The sequence below is a fragment of the Salvelinus fontinalis genome, chromosome 35, assembly GCF_029448725.1.
Source record: "Salvelinus fontinalis isolate EN_2023a chromosome 35, ASM2944872v1, whole genome shotgun sequence".
Classification (NCBI taxonomy): domain Eukaryota; kingdom Metazoa; phylum Chordata; class Actinopteri; order Salmoniformes; family Salmonidae; genus Salvelinus; species Salvelinus fontinalis.
In genome coordinates this window covers 33,380,783-33,397,860 of record NC_074699.1, presented here as the reverse complement: position 1 = coordinate 33,397,860, position 17,078 = coordinate 33,380,783, and the positions used below count along the sequence as shown (strand labels likewise).

Sequence of the window (17,078 nt, the reverse complement as noted above, 5' to 3'; positions counted from 1 at the left end):
GCTATTTGTAAACATAGAATTCCATTTCCTAGACGGGATCCAGTCCCTGGATGCCCTGTCATACTGGCTGGTTTAGGACTGTTTCTAAATCCCCCTGTGTTATCTTCCAGGAGGAAAGCTGTAACGATCCCTGAGACTCTTTATACATCTGGTCAGTGTGTTTGAGTTAGCAACAATAATGTTCACCTTATAAGAAAGTTAGTCAGGAAATGAATGTGTGTGTGTGTGTGTGTGTGTGTGTGTGTGCCTGCACGTGTAATGCTGTAATATAATTGATAACTTCAATCCCTCCAAAGGCTGTACTGAGAGTAAGTTTGATTGAAACATGAAAAGTATGTTTTAGTGTAGTCCAATGTTGATAAACTACATGTTGACCGTTTCTCTAACTTCCTGTGTTCTTGGCCCAATCCATAACGTGTTAACCAATGTAGCCATCGATCATTCTGTGGTGGGAGGATTACCAGTTCGACTGATTGGCTGAATGAAAGGTCCTCTCATCAATACTCTGTCTTCTACATTGATAAGTTATACAGATGAACTTAGTGACAAGGACAACATATGCAGATAGATGCAGATTTAGTTAGTACCAAGGTTACACCGAAGGACAGGTCATCTCTAATTCCCATTCATTCTTGTGGGGAATTAACGCTTTAGGACTATGGATATTCACCATTAGCATTGCAAAATTACAGTTATTAAATTCCCAAGTTTTCCAGAAATCCCAGTTAGAGGGTTCTTGGATTTCCTGCTTTTTCCCTCATGATTTCAATAATCTCCCACAGATTTATCTGAACATACTAATAATGTCTGTTAAAGAGATAACGCACCTGAAAATCTATATACATCTATATTTAGGATTGAGGCCTGCACATTTGTCCCACTGCAACACACTGCATGTCATTTGGGACACAGGCCTAGACTCCACTGTACTTTGTATCCCTTTCAAAGTATCAAAGCATATGGAAATCTTTGATTTATTGGGTTATGAAAACTCCCTTTGAAATAAAGCTGTGAAATATGTATTTTGATGTGTTCACACATCTCCCCACCTCACACCTCCAACGATACACATGCTGATTTCTTCATGTACTATAAACATAGATAATACAGGATCTGAGCAGGACTGGATGTGTGGTTGTCTTCCAACAGCTTTAGGTATTGATTATGAATAGCTCTACATGGGACCTGATCCCTCAACGTCAGAAGGAGGCTGGTGAGAGTTTAGTTTATTGCAGGGGTGGAGGGCAACTGGTCATAGGATGCAAATGAAATGAGCTGTATTTAACATCGCTGTATGGAACTCTTTAAACCCCTCTCTCTCTCTCTCACCATCTCTTCTAATATGACATGATCAGAGTGGAGAAGACACATCTAAAGACAGCATCTCCAGTCAATAATCACACATGACTTTATATAGAGAGAGAGAGACACCCACTCTGTCAGAAACATTACACACACACACACACACACACACACACACACACACACACACACACACACACACACACACACACACACACACACACACACACACACACACACACACACACACACACACACACACACACACACACAGAATCATCATGTCAATCATCAGTGTGTGAGACTGGGCCAGACAGTGTAAAAACTGAGTCATCTCAAACTGAGCCGTCTGCTGCTCATCTACACTCTGTTACAGGGCGTCTGGTCAACATTTCACTACTATTGACTAGATTTCAAATCACAGACAGAGACAGACAGCCAAAAAGACTGACTGCCAGACCTCTCTGTGCAGAGCTCATGTTCTAGTGATGACGCTCCAGGCTTCAGTCTCATGGTACATTTCCCTCCAACGGAGACCGGGGTTCAATCCCTGCGTCCAACCTTCCTACGGTTTCTCCCTCCCTGTTTCCAACTGTCTAAATAAACCAACTCGTCAATCAAAAGAGGGAAACAAGAGGCTCACCTCTCTCGGAGGTCGTCCAGACAGCGTTGCAGGTGGACCTCTCCGGCCGTGACCAGTACGTGTTCTCCTGTCTCCTGGATCAGAACCTCAGCACACGGGTCAGCTTGGTTCAACAGCCTCATACCCCGTACCAGCTTAGGCATCTCACCTTGACACACACACACACACACACACACACACACACACACACACACACACACACACACACACACACACACACACACACACACACACACACACACACACACACACACACACACACACACCAGATTGTAGAAAAGTACTTCTTAGTAGACTAAGCATGAATCATTTCCATGTATGGGCCCTACTGCACATAACACACCCTGGATTCAAACCTACATTTGTCCTTCGTTAAGAAAACTTAGACTGACGTTACCTGGGTCATGTTCATTAGGCAACAAACTGAAGAAATCACGAAATAGGGAGGGACTACTTGGATTTATCCAGAATTTATGCTAATTTTCATTTCTGTTGCAAAACATTTTGAAACACTTTCTGATGAGTGGCCTGATGAACAAAACCCAGGACGGGTTTGAATTTTCAGGGTTACAGGTCAGCTCAACTACTAAGTGCAACTATTTAAAAGAAAACAAACAAACAAACACCATTTGAAGCTTCTCAAAACAGTTATCTTTCTAAGACTAGCTAACTAACTGACTGACTGCTAGCTGACTAACTCCCTCCATATGGGGCAAATGTTGCCCTCAGCTATAATACTAACGAACACCACGGAAGAGCTGCAGGAATGTCTGACTATCTGTGGAGCAGCTGACTGGCTGGGTGGCTGACTGACTGGTTGAATAGCTGGTTGGTTGACAGAATGGCTGGCTGACTGGGGTCCTGGAGGAACGTTAGCTTCTCAACATTAGCATCTTACCTCAGATGACAGACGACAAAAACAAAACATCACTGACAGGCAACAACCTCAACAAATTCACAATGTGGTGTAAGTGTGTTTGACACTTACTTGGGTGTTTGGGTTCGATGGCCACTCGTACGATGGGCGTAGCTTCGAAGTTGAGGGGGATGAAAGGTGGGAGGGCAGGGGAGGTGGAGAGGGTCGCAGACTTCAACACACACTCCTCGAGACCGCCAATACCTAGGGAATCAATCAATCCATCAATCAATTAATCAATCCAGCACTTTCTACAAACACTTGTCACAGTGATTGACAACAAGTGGAGCCTAAACCTCCCAAAGAGTGATCAGAGAGACAGTAGTGACAAGGAAACAGTCCCTAGGTAGGAAGAAACCATGAGAGGAACCAGAGTCATGAGAGGGAGTTGAACCTGCGCTGGCTGGGACGAGGAGATTAGAGGAGGAGAGGAGAGGCATAATGAACAAGATGATATGAACAGCAGAGGACCTGATCCTAGATCAGAACTCCTGCTCCAAGAATACAGACACCTGGAGAGACATGAACAGAGTGTGGCTCTGGAGATAAGATAACGTCATTATTAGGGCAGCTACCACTTCAATGCTGAACAGTTCATTAAAAATGTACCTTCATAGGTTGTGCCCAAATGGCACCCTATTCCCTTTACAGTGCACTACTTTAGACCAGAGCCCTATAGTGGTCTGGTCAAAAGTCATGGAGTATGTAGGGAATAGGGTGCCATATAGGACGCAGCCCTGCAATGTCTCTCTGTGGAAGAGAGCAGAGTAACTCCAAGGGGAGAGAATAATGAGACTAGCTTTGTCTCTGTTTCAGACACAAGTGAGGGAGACAAACACACACAGAGAGAGATAGAAACACAGAGAGAGAGACAGAGAAAATTTGTGAGAGAAGGGGGAGACAAAAGGCCAAGAAATGTGCAAGAGAGAAAGAGAGAGAGAACTAGAGAGAGAGACAGATAGGAAAAGAGAGAGAGGGATGAAGAGAGAGAGGCAGGGAGAGAAAATTATTTCCCTGCTGTCAGAAGGTTCAGGGCTCTGAGGAACACTGAGGCTAATGTAGCCTGGGGGGAAGAAAGAGGTAAGGGAAGATAGAGGGGAGGAAAGAAGATGGTTTAGTACTGTACCAGAGAAAGAGGGCCCTATCCATAACCTACCCATAGGGCTGAGTAGGGAAGGTTGCCTGGTGGCTCCTGACAAAGGGGAGAACATATCCCTTCCTCTCTCTCTCCTTCTTCCCTTTCTGTTTGAACATCTTGGCCATGTTCTGTTATAATCTCCACCCGGCACAGCCAGAAGAGGACTGGCCACCCCTCATGGCCTGGTTCCTCTCTACATGACACAGCCAGAAGAGGACTGGCCACCCCTCATAGCCTGGTTCCTCTCTACCCGGCACAGTCAGAAGAGGACTGTCCACCCCTCATAGCCTGGTTCCTCTCTACCCGACACAGCCAGAAGAGGACTGGCCACCCCCATAGCGTGGTTACTCTCTACCCGGCACAGCCAGAAGAGGACTGTCAACCCCTCATAGCCTGGTTCCTCTCTACCCGGCACAGCCAGAAGAGGACTGTCCACCCCTCATAGCCTGGTTCCTCTCTACCCGGCACAGCCAGAAGAGGACTGGCCACCCCTCATAGCCTGGTTCCTCTCTACCTGGCACAGCCAGAAGAGGACTGGCCACCCCTCATAGCCTGGTTCCTCTCTAGGTTTCTTCCTAGGTTTTGGCCTTTCTAGGGAGTTTTTCCTAGCCACCGTGCTTCTACACCTGCATTGCTTGCTGTTTGGGGTTTTAGGCTGGGTTTCTGTACAGCACTTTGAGATATCAGCTGAGGTAAGAAGGGCTATATAAATACATTTGATTTGATTTGTTTATCACTCTCTCTAGAGTCCATTCTACCGTGTCAGAGCTGAGAGACCAGACTGTATCCAAAGAGTTAGTCGTTCTTTATTTTCAATTCTCTGATGATGATTTGTTAAACTGAACTGTCTGAAGTTGAATACTGTTTTGGATGAATTAAACTGGAGGTAAGATGAGCCTGGTCCCAGATCTGTTTGTGCCATATGGCTAACGCCTATTGTTGTTTGGCATGACATTGACCATAGGAGCTGGCAAAACAGCACCAACAGCTCTGCGGCCAGGCTAGGATTATTTAGCTTTAGTGCAGTAATGGATGAGCAGGCTAGGCCAGGGTCATGTTCATTTGGAAGCAAACGGAAGAAAACGGACTGAAACAGGAAGATACTTCGTCCAATGAGAAATATTGTTTTTCCTTTTTCTGGTTCAAAACATTTTTGGTCGCATGCCCCAATGAAAACAATCCAGGACTGTAATGGAGAATGGAGGCTGGACACAGGCCTTCTTTGTGCGTCCATTTTAAGGGGCTCAGCCGGCCTCAAATACACCGCCATGTTTATCCTACCGCTGATGACTTCCTGTGATCACACACACAGCGGGGGCAGGAGATTTAAGCGTGGCTCTTTAAAACAGCAGGCGGAACAGTGAGCCACAGCCTCAGATAGTATTTTAAATTACGACATAAATCCTGCCACTCTTCAACTTTTCATCTCAGTCACACATGCCTTCTACACTGAACAAAAATATAAAACGGAACATGTAAAGTGTTGGTCACATGTTTCATGAGCATAAATAAAATAACCCAGAAATGTCTAAAATGTTGTGCACACATTAGTTTACATCCCTGTTAGTGAGCATTTCTTCTTTACCAAGATAATCCATCCACCTGCAATTGGCATGCTGACTGCAGGAATGCCCACCAAAGCTGTTGCCAGAGTTGAATGTTCATTTCTCTACCATAAGCCGCCTCCAATGTCATTTTAGAGAATTTGGCATTACGTCCAACCAGGCCTCAAAACCGGCCTAGTGTGGGCGAGCAGTTTGCTGATGTCCACGTTGTGAACAGAGTGCCCCATGATGGTGGTGGGGTTATGGCAGGCAGGCATTTGCTACAGACAATGAACACAATTGCATTTTATCGATGTCAATTTGAATGCACAGAAATGCCGAGACGAGGTCCTGAGGCGAATTGTGAGGACCATTTGTTTTAAAGGTATCTGTGACCAACATAATTCCTTATATGAACTGTAACTCAGTCAAATCTGAAATTGTCGGAGTGGTATTAACTAAAATTCTCTCTCAAAGCAGTGCGGCTTGGCAGGGTCGTGTTTCGGAGGACGCATGGATTTTGACCTTCGCCTCTCCCGTGTCCATATGGGAGTTGCAACAATGAGACAAGACTAACTACAAATTGGGGGGAAAATAACTATAATAATGATAAAAATATATATAAAAGAGGTAAAAAACAAGACTTAAAAAAAATACATTGAACAAAAAAATGGAATACTGTTTGCATTAACTTTGTCTTATTTCTACCTAGAAACTGATTTACAACTGGAAATATGCACAGCATTATAAGAAGTTGATCGAGCACACACACACAGTCTTGTTGAAGCGGAACAGATGCTGGACATATAACTGGGGGTCTGGTGTGTGATGTGTGTATGTAGCCAGAGAAGCTGATGACTCAGAAGTTGAGCTGACTCCCTGTGATCCAACCCACAGCCCACTCAGTCACACAAAGAACAATACAACTAAGGAACAAAAGCCTTCCTTGGCTAAAGACAGGACCGTAACTGACTGACATGCGTGAAGAGCACAGGAACCTGATCTAGCCTAAATGCTTTGAGATGCTGTGCGTGTGCGTGTGTGTGTGTGTGTGTGTGAGAGAGAGAGAGAGAGAGAGAGTGAGAGAGAGAGAAATCTATCCAACTAGAGCCAATCCCACCGTCTACGGATGGAAAGACCAACTGGATGGTTGTTGAACTAATTGGCCAGGTGTGTAAGTTAGTTTCAATTGGCCGTTGCTGGACCTAGTTTCAGTTGGCATTTGCTGGACGTAGTTTCAGTTGGCATTTGCTGGACCTAGTTTCAGTTGGCATTTGCTGGACCTAGTTTCAGTTGGCATTTGCTGGACCTAGTTTCAGTTGGCATTTTCTGCACCTAGTTTCAGTTGGCATTTTCTGCACCTAGTTTCAGTTGGCCGTTGCTGCACCTAGTTTCAGTTGGCCGTTGCTGGACCTAGTTTGTTGGCCGTTGCTGGACCTAGTTTCAGTTGGCCGTTGCTGCACCTAGTTTCAGTTGGCCGTTGCTGCACCTAGTTTCAGTTGGCCGTTGCTGCACCTAGTTTCAGTTGGCCGTTGCTGCACCTAGTTTCAGTTGGCCGTTGCTGAACCTAGTTTCAGTTGGTCGTTGCTGGACCTAGTTTCAGTTGGTCATTGATGGACCTAGTTTCAGTTGGTCATTGATGGACCTAGTTTCAGTTGGTCATTGATGGACCTAGTTTCAGTTGGTCATTGATGGACCTAGTTTCAGTTGGTATTTGCTGGACCTAGTTTCAGTTGGTCGTTGCTGGACCTAGTTTGTTGGTATTGCTGGACCTAGTTTCAGTTGGTCGTCGATGGACCTAGTTTCAGTTGGTCGTCGATGGACCTAGTTTCAGTTGGTATTTGCTGGACCTAGTTTCATTTGGTCGTTGCTGGACCTAGTTTCAGTTGGCATTTGCTGGACCCAGTTTCAGTTGGTATTTGCTGGACCTAGTTTCAGTTGGCCGTTGCTGGACCTAGTTTCAGTTGGCCGTTGCTGGACCTAGTTTCAGTTGGCCGTTGCTGGACCTAGTTTCAGTTGGCCGTTGCTGGACCTAGTTTCATTTGGTCGTTGCTGGACCTAGTTTCCGTTGGCCGTTGCTGGACCTAGTTTCAGTTGGCCGTTGCTGGACCTAGTTTCAGTTGGCCGTTGCTGGACCTAGTTTCAGTTGGCCGTTGCTGGACCTAGTTTCAGTTGGCCGTTGCTGGACCTAGTTTCAGTTGGCCGTTGCTGGACCTAGTTTCAGTTGGCCGTTGCTGGACCTAGTTTCAGTTGGTATTTGCTGGACCTAGATTCAGTTGGTATTTGCTGGACCTAGTTTCAGTTGGCCGTTGCTGGACCTAGTTTCAGTTGGCCGTTGCTGGACCTAGTTTCAGTTGGCCGTTGCTGGACCTAGTTTCAGTTGGTATTTGCTGGACCTAGATTCAGTTGGTATTTGCTGGACCTAGTTTCAGTTGGTCGTTGATGGACCTAGTTTCAGTTGGCCGTTGCTGGACCTAGTTTGTTGGATTTGCTGGACCTAGTTGCTTGTAGTTGGTCCCGATTCAACATGTACAATCTGCCATTGACAGTTGGGGAAAACCTTCCCCCAAAAAACATTGATAGTTGGTTGGCTGTAGTTTTATTCAGACACTTGATTATTACAAGACAAACTGGGATTCATAGCAACAAAAATACACTCCATTGAACTGTGATTGTGTATGTTTTGTAAGTGGTTCAACACATTGTTCTATATTAAGTAGGTTTTTTACTACTTTCCTTTTAAAAGCTGCACACAAACTGCCCTCCTGGGACAATGCAGATTTACTGAACTGAACCCATGAGTAGAACAGTCCAGTCTGAACTCTACCAGGCTCTAGTGAACCCATGAGTAGAACAGTCCTGTCTGAACTCTACCGGGCTCTAGTGAACCCATGAGTAGAACAGTCCTGTCTGAACTCTACCAGGCTCTAGTGAACCCATGAGTAGAACAGTCCTGTCTGAACTCTACCAGGCTCTAGTGAACCCAAGAGTAGAACAGTCCTGTCTGAAGTCTACCAGGCTCTAGTGAACCCATGAGTAGAACAGTCCTGTCTGAACTCTACCAGGCTCTAGTGAACCTAAGAGTAGAACAGTCCTGTATGAACTCTACCGGGCTCTAGTGAACCCAAAAGTAGAACAGTCCTGTCTGAACTCTACCAGGCTCTAGTGAACCCAAGAGTAGAACAGTCCTGTCTCAACTCTACCAGGCTCTAGTGAACCCATGAGTAGAACAGTCCTGTCTGAACTCTACCAGGCTCTAGTGAACCCAAGAGTAGAACAGTCCTGTCTGAAGTCTACAAGGCTCCACTGAGGCTCAAACAAAGAAAACAGAAAAAGTAGTAGTCAAATGTACTTTTGGACAGCATTGAATTTCTTTACCAAGCTAAAATGGGACTTCAAAGCCAACAATATGGCAGAATGTACCAGTCACCTTACGAAGGAAATGGGTCTTATTTGAAGAGGAGAGAGAAGCCAGACTAGAAAACACTGAATATTATACTGGATGTGCGGCTGGAGATAGCTAAAATGTGTGTGTGTGTGTGTATATTGGGTTTTATTAAGTACAAGGCCAGAGCCTTGGAAATCTGCTCCTTCTTACATCCTATGGAATCTCCCTTCACTGGAAAGTCCCTATTTGACTCTGCAGTGTGTGTGTGTGTGTGTGTGTGTGTGTGTGTGTGTGTGTGTGTGTGTGTGTGTGTGTGTGTGTGTGTGTGTGTGTGTGTGTGTGTGTGTGTGTGTGTGTGTGTGTATATTGGCAGGAGAGGAGGGGATGTACCTCTAGCCAACTAATACACTGATTATTACATTAAAGCTTCTGTCCTTCGGCTAGAGAGAGTAGTTGGGGGCGAACTGACAAAAACCTCTTTAATATATACATTCAAATGGACAGACAGATTTCTGGACGCTATGAGACAGGGACAACATTCCATTCTCAATCAAATAGGAATTATCTTTGCAAAAAATCTACAAGAACAAAGCAAAATAAAATTGAGTGGGGGAAATTACCCAGAAATTAACCATCACTGTTCTTTGCCTGTAGGCCACGAGAGTTAATGTTAATACTCAACCAACTATGTTCTTCATGACAACTATGTTCTTCATGACAACTATGGTCTTCATGACAACTATGTTCTTCATGACAACTATGTTCTTCATGACAACTATGTTCTTCATGACAACTCTGGTCTTCATGACAACTATGGACTTCATGACAACTATGTTCTTCATGACAACTATGTTCTTCATGACAACTATGGTCTTCATGACAACTATGTTCTTCATGACAACTATGGTCTTCATGACAACTATGGTCTTTATGACAACTATGGTCTTCATGACAACTATGGTCTTCATGACAACTATGGTCTTCATGACAACTATGGTCTTCATGACAACTATGGACTTCATGACAACTATGTTCTTCATGACAACTATCTTCTTCATGACAACTATGGACTTCATGACAACTATGTTCTTCATGACAACTATGTTCTTCATGACAACTATGTTCTTCATGACAACTATGTTCTTCATGACAACTATGTTCTTCATGACAACTATGTTCTTCATGACAACTATGGTCTTCATGACAACTATGGTCTTCATGACAACTATGGTCTTCATGACAACTATGTTCTTCATGACAACTATGGTCTTCATGACAACTATGGTCTTCATGACAACTATGGTCTTCATGACAACTATGGTCTTCATGACAACTATGGTCTTCATGACAACTATGGTCTTCATGACAACTATGGTCTTCATGACAACTATGGTCTTCATGACAACTATGGTCTTCATGACCATAGCTGGTTGAGTTTAGGTTAAAATGTAGTAAGAGACAAGAATAACGGGATCCTTTTGGATCCTAAAGCCGTGTCACTGCCCACATCTCCCTCCCTCTAACCATTGTGATATCACTGCTCCAACAGGCATCCTATGAGGCAAGGGCTGCCGGGACACCTTTCTGCTCACTTGAGTCATCCCCCCACTTTCTTCATCGTGATGGCACATGGACACACACGCTCTGTTGTGCACTGCAATCGTACACACTCACACACACACACACACACACACACACACACACACACACACACACACACACACACACACACACACACACACACACACACACACACACTGAACATTTCCAGGTGTTGGCTCTAACTCATAGCGGGGACCAGCCCACTCCAATCCTTATGACTAATTTAATGTGCACTTTAGAAAACGGCTCCCGTTGCATTCCACACTAAACAGGGTGCCATTACATTCCACACTAAACACTGAACAGGGGGCCATTACATTCCACACGAAACACTGAACAGGGTGCCATTACATTCCACACTAAACACTGAACAGGGTGCCATTACATTCCACACTAAACACTGAACAGGGTGCCATTACATTCCACACTAAACACTGAACAGGGTGCCATTACATTCCACACTAAACACTGAACAGGGTGCCATTACATTCCACACTAAACACTGAACAGGGTGCCATTACATTCCACACTGAACAGGGTGCCATTACATTCCACACTAAACATTGAACAGGGTACCATTACATTCCACACTAAACACTGAACAGGGTGCCATTACACTCCACACCAAATTCTGAATAGGGTGGCATTGCATTCCACACTAAACACTGGACAGGGTGCCATTACATTCCACACTAAACACTGAATAGGGTGCCATTACATTCCACACTAAATACTGAATAGGGTGGCATTGCATTCCACACTAAACACTGAATAGGGTGCCATTACATTCCACACTAAACAGGGTGCCATTACATTCCACACTAAACACTGAACAGGGTGCCATTACATTCCACACTAAACACTGAACAGGGTGCCATTACATTCCACACTAAACACTGAATAGGGTGGCATTGCATTCCACACTAAACACTGAACAGGGTGCCATTGCATTCCACACTAAACACTGAACAGGGTGCCATTGCATTACACATTAAACAGGGTGCCATTACATTCCACACTAAACACTGAACAGGGTGCCATTACATTCCACACTAAACACTGAACAGGGTGCCATTACATTCCACACTAAACACTGAACAGGGTGCCATTACATTCCACACTAAACAGGGTGGCATTGCATTCCACACGAAACACTGAATAGGGTGGCATTGCATTCCACACTAAACACTGAACAGGGTGCCATTACATTCCACACTAAACAGGGTGGCATTGCATTCCACACTAAACACTGAACAGGGTGCCATTACATTCCACACTAAACACTGAACAGGGTGCCATTACATTCCACACTAAACACTGAACAGGGTGCCATTGCATTCCACACTAAACAGGGTGCCATTACATTCCACACTAAACAGGGTGGCATTGCATTCCACACTAAACACTGAACAGGGTGCCATTACATTCCACACTAAACACTGAACAGGGTGCCATTACATTCCACACTAAACAGGGTGCCATTACATTCCACACTAAACACTGAACAGGGTGCCATTACATTCCACACTAAACACTGAATAGGGTGGCATTGCATTCCACACTAAACACTGAACAGGGTGCCATTACATTCCACACTAAACAGGGTGGCATTGCATTCCACACTAAACACTGAATAGGGTGGCATTGCATTCCACACTAAACACCGAACAGGGTGCCATTATATTCCACACTATCAAATCAAATCACATTTTATTGGTCACATACACATGGTTAGCAGATGTTAATGCGAGTGTAGCGAAATTCTTGTGCTTCTAGTTCTGACAATGCAGTAATATCTAACAAGTAATCTAACAAATTCACAACGACTACCTTATACACACACAAATGCAAAGGAATGAATAAGAATATGTACATGTAAATATATGGATGAGCGATGGCCGTGCGGCATAGGCAAGATGCAGTAGATGGCATAGAATACAGTATATACATATGAGATGAGTAATGTAGGATATGTAAACATTATTAAAGTGGCGTTATTTAAAGAGACTAATGATACCTTTATTAAGTCCATTTATTTAAGTGGCCAGAGATTTGAGTCTGTATGTTGGCAGCAGCCTCTCTATGTTAGTGATGGCTGTTAAAGAGTCTGAAAAACAGCTTCTCTCTCAAGGCCATCAGTCTCTCGGTCCCAGCTTTAATGCACCTGTACTGGTGATGTGTTGTGCAGACCTCGGCTACCCTCTGGAGAACCTTACGGTTGTGGGCGGAGCAGTTGCCGTACCAGGCGGTGATACAGCCCGACAGGATGCTCTCGATTGTGCATCTGTAAAAGTTTGTGAGTATTTTAGATGACAAATCAAATTTCTTCAGTCTCCTGAGGTTGAAGAGGCGCTGCTGCGCCTTCTTCACCATGCTGTCTGTGTGGGTGGACCATTTCAGTTTGTCCGTGATGTGTACGCCGAGGAACTTAAATCTTTCCATCTTCTCCACTACTGTCAGGTCGATGTGGATGGGGGGTGCTCCCTCCACTGTTTCCTGAAGTCCACGATCATCTCCTTTGTTTTGTTGACGTTGAGTCTGAGGTTATTTTCCTGACACCACACTCCGAGGGCCCTCACCTCCTCCCTGTAGGCCGTCTCGTCGTTGTTGGTAATCAAGCCTACCGCTGTAGTGTCGTCTGCAAACTTGATGATAGATTTGGAGGCGTGCATGGCCACGGAGTCATGGGTGAACAGGGAGTACAGGAGGGCTGAGAATGCACCCTTGTGGGGCCCCAGTATTGAGGATCAGCGGGGTGGACATGTTGTTTCCTACCTTCCTACCTGTTTCCTACCTTCCTACCTGGGTGGGCGGCCCGTCAGAAAGTCCAGGGCCCAGTTGCACAGGGCGGGGTCGCTTAATGACGAGTTTGGAGGGTACTATGATGTTAAATGCTGAGTTGTAGTCAATGAAAAGCATTCTCACATAGGTATTCCTCTTGTCCAGGGATAGGGCGGTGTGCAGTGTGATGGCGATTGCATCGTCAGTGGACCTATTGGGGCGGTAAGCAAATTGGAGTGGGTCTAGGGTATCAGGTAGGGTGGAGATGATATGATCCTTGACTAGTCTCTCAAAGCACTTCATGATGACAGAAGTGAGTGCAATGGTGCAATAGTCATTTAGTTCAGTTACTTTAGCATTCTTGGGAACAGGAATAAATGTCAGCCATCTTGAAGCATGTGGGGACAACATACTGGGATAAGGATTGATTGAATATGCCCGTAAACACACCAGCCAGCTGGTCTGCGCATGCTCTGAGGACATTGCTAGGTATGCCGTCTGGGCCGGCAGCCTTGCGAGGGTTAACACGTTTAAATGTCTTACTCATGTTGGCCACGGAGAAGGAGAGCCCACAGGCTTTGGTAGCGGGCCGTGTCACTGGCACTGCATTGTCCTCAAAGCGAGCAAAGAAGTTGCTTAATTTGTCTTGGAGCAAGACGTCGATGTCCGCAACGGGGCTGGTTTTCTTTTTGTAATCCGTGATTGGCTGTAGACCCTGCCACATACGTCTTGTGTTTGAGCTGTTGAATTGCAACTCTACTTTGTCTCTATACTGACGCTTTGCTTGTTTGATTTCCTTGCGGAGGGAATAGCTGCACTGTTTGTATTCGGTCATGTTTCCAGTCGCCTTGCCATGATTAAAAGCAGTGGTTCGCACTTTCAGTTTTGCGTGAATGCTGCCATCAATCCACAGTTTCTGGTTAGGAAAGATTTAATTAGTCACAGTGGGCACATCTCTGATGCACTTGCTAATAAACTCACTCACAGAGTCAGCGTATACATCAATGTTGTTGTCTGAGGTTATCTAGAACATATCCCAGTCCACGTGATCGAAGTAATCTTGAAATTTGGAATCCGATTGGTCAGACCAGCGTTGTATAGACCTGGGCACGGGCGTTTCCTGTTTTAGTTTCTGTCTATAGGCTGGGCTGGAGTTGTGGTCAGATTGGAGTAGTGGTCAGATTTGACGAAGGCAGGGCGGGGGAGGGCTTTGTATGCATCACGGAAGTTACAGTAGCAATGATCCAGAATGCTACCAGCTCTTGTCGCACATTCGATGTGCTGATAGAATTGAGGAAGTCTTGTTCTCAGGTTAGCCTTGTTAAAATCCCCAGCTACAATAAATGCATCCTCAGGATGTATTGTTTCCAGTTTACATAGAGTCCAATGAAGTTCTTTCAGGGCCGTCAAGGTATCTCCTTGGGGGGGGGGGGGGGGGGTATACACGGCTGTGACTATAATCGAAGAGAATTCTCTTGGAAGATAATGCGGTCGGCATTAGATTGTAAGGAATTCGAGGTCAGGTGAACAAAAGGACTCGAGTTCCTGTATGTTGTTGTGATTACATGAGTCGTTAAATCAACCCCCACCCTTCTTCTTACCAAGAGGTCTGTTTCTGTCGGCGCGATGCATGAAGAAACTGGGTGGCTGTACCGACTCTGACAACATAAACACTGAAAAGGGTGCCATTACATTTCACACTAAACACTGAATAGGGTGCCATTACATTCCACACTAAACACACTAAAGTAGTGAAGTAGTGTGCTATAGAGGGAATAGGGTGCCATTTGGCAGTTCAGGAAAACTCGCTCACTTTCAGCAGAAACTCCAGGCACATTTTCTTCATACAACTGAAGGAGACATTGCAGGGAATCACTCAGTTTAAGTAGACAATGACTGTGTCCCAAATGGATCCCTTTTCCCTACAGAGCATATGACTTCTGACCAGAGCCCTACAAAGACCACTTCAGAAACAAAGACACTGAATAGCATAGTTCCAATCCAGGACTTATCCACACACACTGACTGGCAGCTTTTTTTGTGTGTGTGTGTGTGGGGGGGGGGGGGGGGGGGGGGGGGTGTTATTAAATACACTAAGTCTATAAGGACTGGGCTTTGTTCTAGCTCAGAGAGGAGGCAGTCTGCTAGCAGATACTGAAGCACCATCTAAGAAGAGAGAATAGTTTGTTTAGGGTCAATGGGCATATCTCGAATGCAGTGTGTCTGTGTTCTGATCCAAAGTAGTTCACTATGAGGATTCAGGGTGCCATTTGGGATCTACTCATTTTGTTGGCACTGGTCAAAAGGAGTGCACTATTTTCATTTCCATTTCAGTCATTTAGCAGACGCTCTTATCCAAAGTGACTTACAGAGCCATTAATGTTAAGTGCCTTGCTCAAGGGCACATCGACAGAGCCTTGTCGGCTTGGAGATTTGAACCAGCAACCTTTCAGTTCCTGGTCCAACGCTCTAAGCACTAGTGTACAATTTGGGATGCAAACATCATCTTCCTGGCATAAAGGGGGAATGAGAGGAGCATGAGGCAACCTTATCTCCTAACGAACAACGGCTTACAACAGGAGAGCACTGGGCAACTCCAGTCCTGAAGGTATGCAGTACTGGCCTTCATTTCAGTCTAGAACTGACACAGCACCAACACCTGGGCTGTGGTCATTAGGCACGAAACGGAACCAAAACGGAAATGTACTATAGGAACTGTTGAACCTAGTGTGTTGGAGCTGGGCTGGAGTAAAAGCCTACACACACGACTACAAGACCCCATGCACACAACCCTGGCTGCACACAATGTCAAGTCATTACAGGATCTCTGTGTGTATAGGACATGATCAGATCAGGGGGAAACAGGATATAACAAGCAGGAGGTTTTAACCATTACATCAAACACCACCATAAAATCACTTCATATATTAATCCTACCCTGGATCCTTTTACATACAACACTGTGTGAGTGGGCTGGCTGGGGACATATGAGCTATAGGAAGGGTTGGGGGCTGGATCATTGGTTGTGTGTGTGTGCACAGCGGGGTCTTAGGTCTGAAATAACACTAGTAGATTGCACTGGGGATGATTTGTGAACAATGAGTGCAGGAGGAAGTTTGATCCCTCGTACAGCAGAGTAGTGACAGGCAAGGTTTATGAGCCCGACATTATGTGTGTGTGTGCTCATGGCTCTTCATCTTTTGTAGAGTTCCAGGACACAGACACACAGACAAAAGTTCATTCTTACCTGTGTGAAAGCACAGTCACCATGGTTATCATCTATGAGCTGGGCTCCACCACAGCACCAGTGAGACAACAACCACGACAACAACCTGTTCTTTTACTTCTTTCTTTGGCTTTTCCTTTAATAAATACATCCTTGACCCTAGAACATCTGAGACCTGGCGGCTCCACTTCCTATTTTTATGTGTGAGCGATAGATCAGAGACAGACAGACAGATACAGTGCATTCGGAAAGTATTCAGACCATTTTGTTACGTTACAGACTTATTCTAAAAATGTATTCATTATTTTTTTTTACCTCAATCTACACACAATACCCCATAATGACAAAGTGAAAACAGATCTAGAATTTTTTGCAGAAATACCTTATTTACATAAGTATTCAGACCCTTTGCTATGAGACTCAAAATTGAGCTCAGGCGCATCCTGTTTCCATTGATCATCCTTGAGATGTTTCTACAACTTGGAGTCCACCTGTTGTAAATCCAATTGATTGGACATGACTTGGAAAGGCACATACT

At 44.9% G+C, this 17,078-nt stretch overlaps 1 protein-coding gene across 1 annotated transcript in view; it reads right to left on the bottom strand.

Annotated features, from left to right (window-relative positions):
• efl1 (elongation factor like GTPase 1) overlaps positions 1–17,078 on the bottom strand; it is a 107,105-nt gene that overhangs the window by 30,901 nt on the left and 59,126 nt on the right. The window contains exons 15-16 of the mRNA XM_055900043.1: positions 2,934–3,065; positions 1,946–2,093 (exon numbers count right to left, since the gene is read on the bottom strand). Of these exons, the coding sequence (XP_055756018.1) occupies positions 1,946–2,093; positions 2,934–3,065 (280 nt within the window). The remainder of the gene's footprint in view (positions 1–1,945; positions 2,094–2,933; positions 3,066–17,078) is intronic.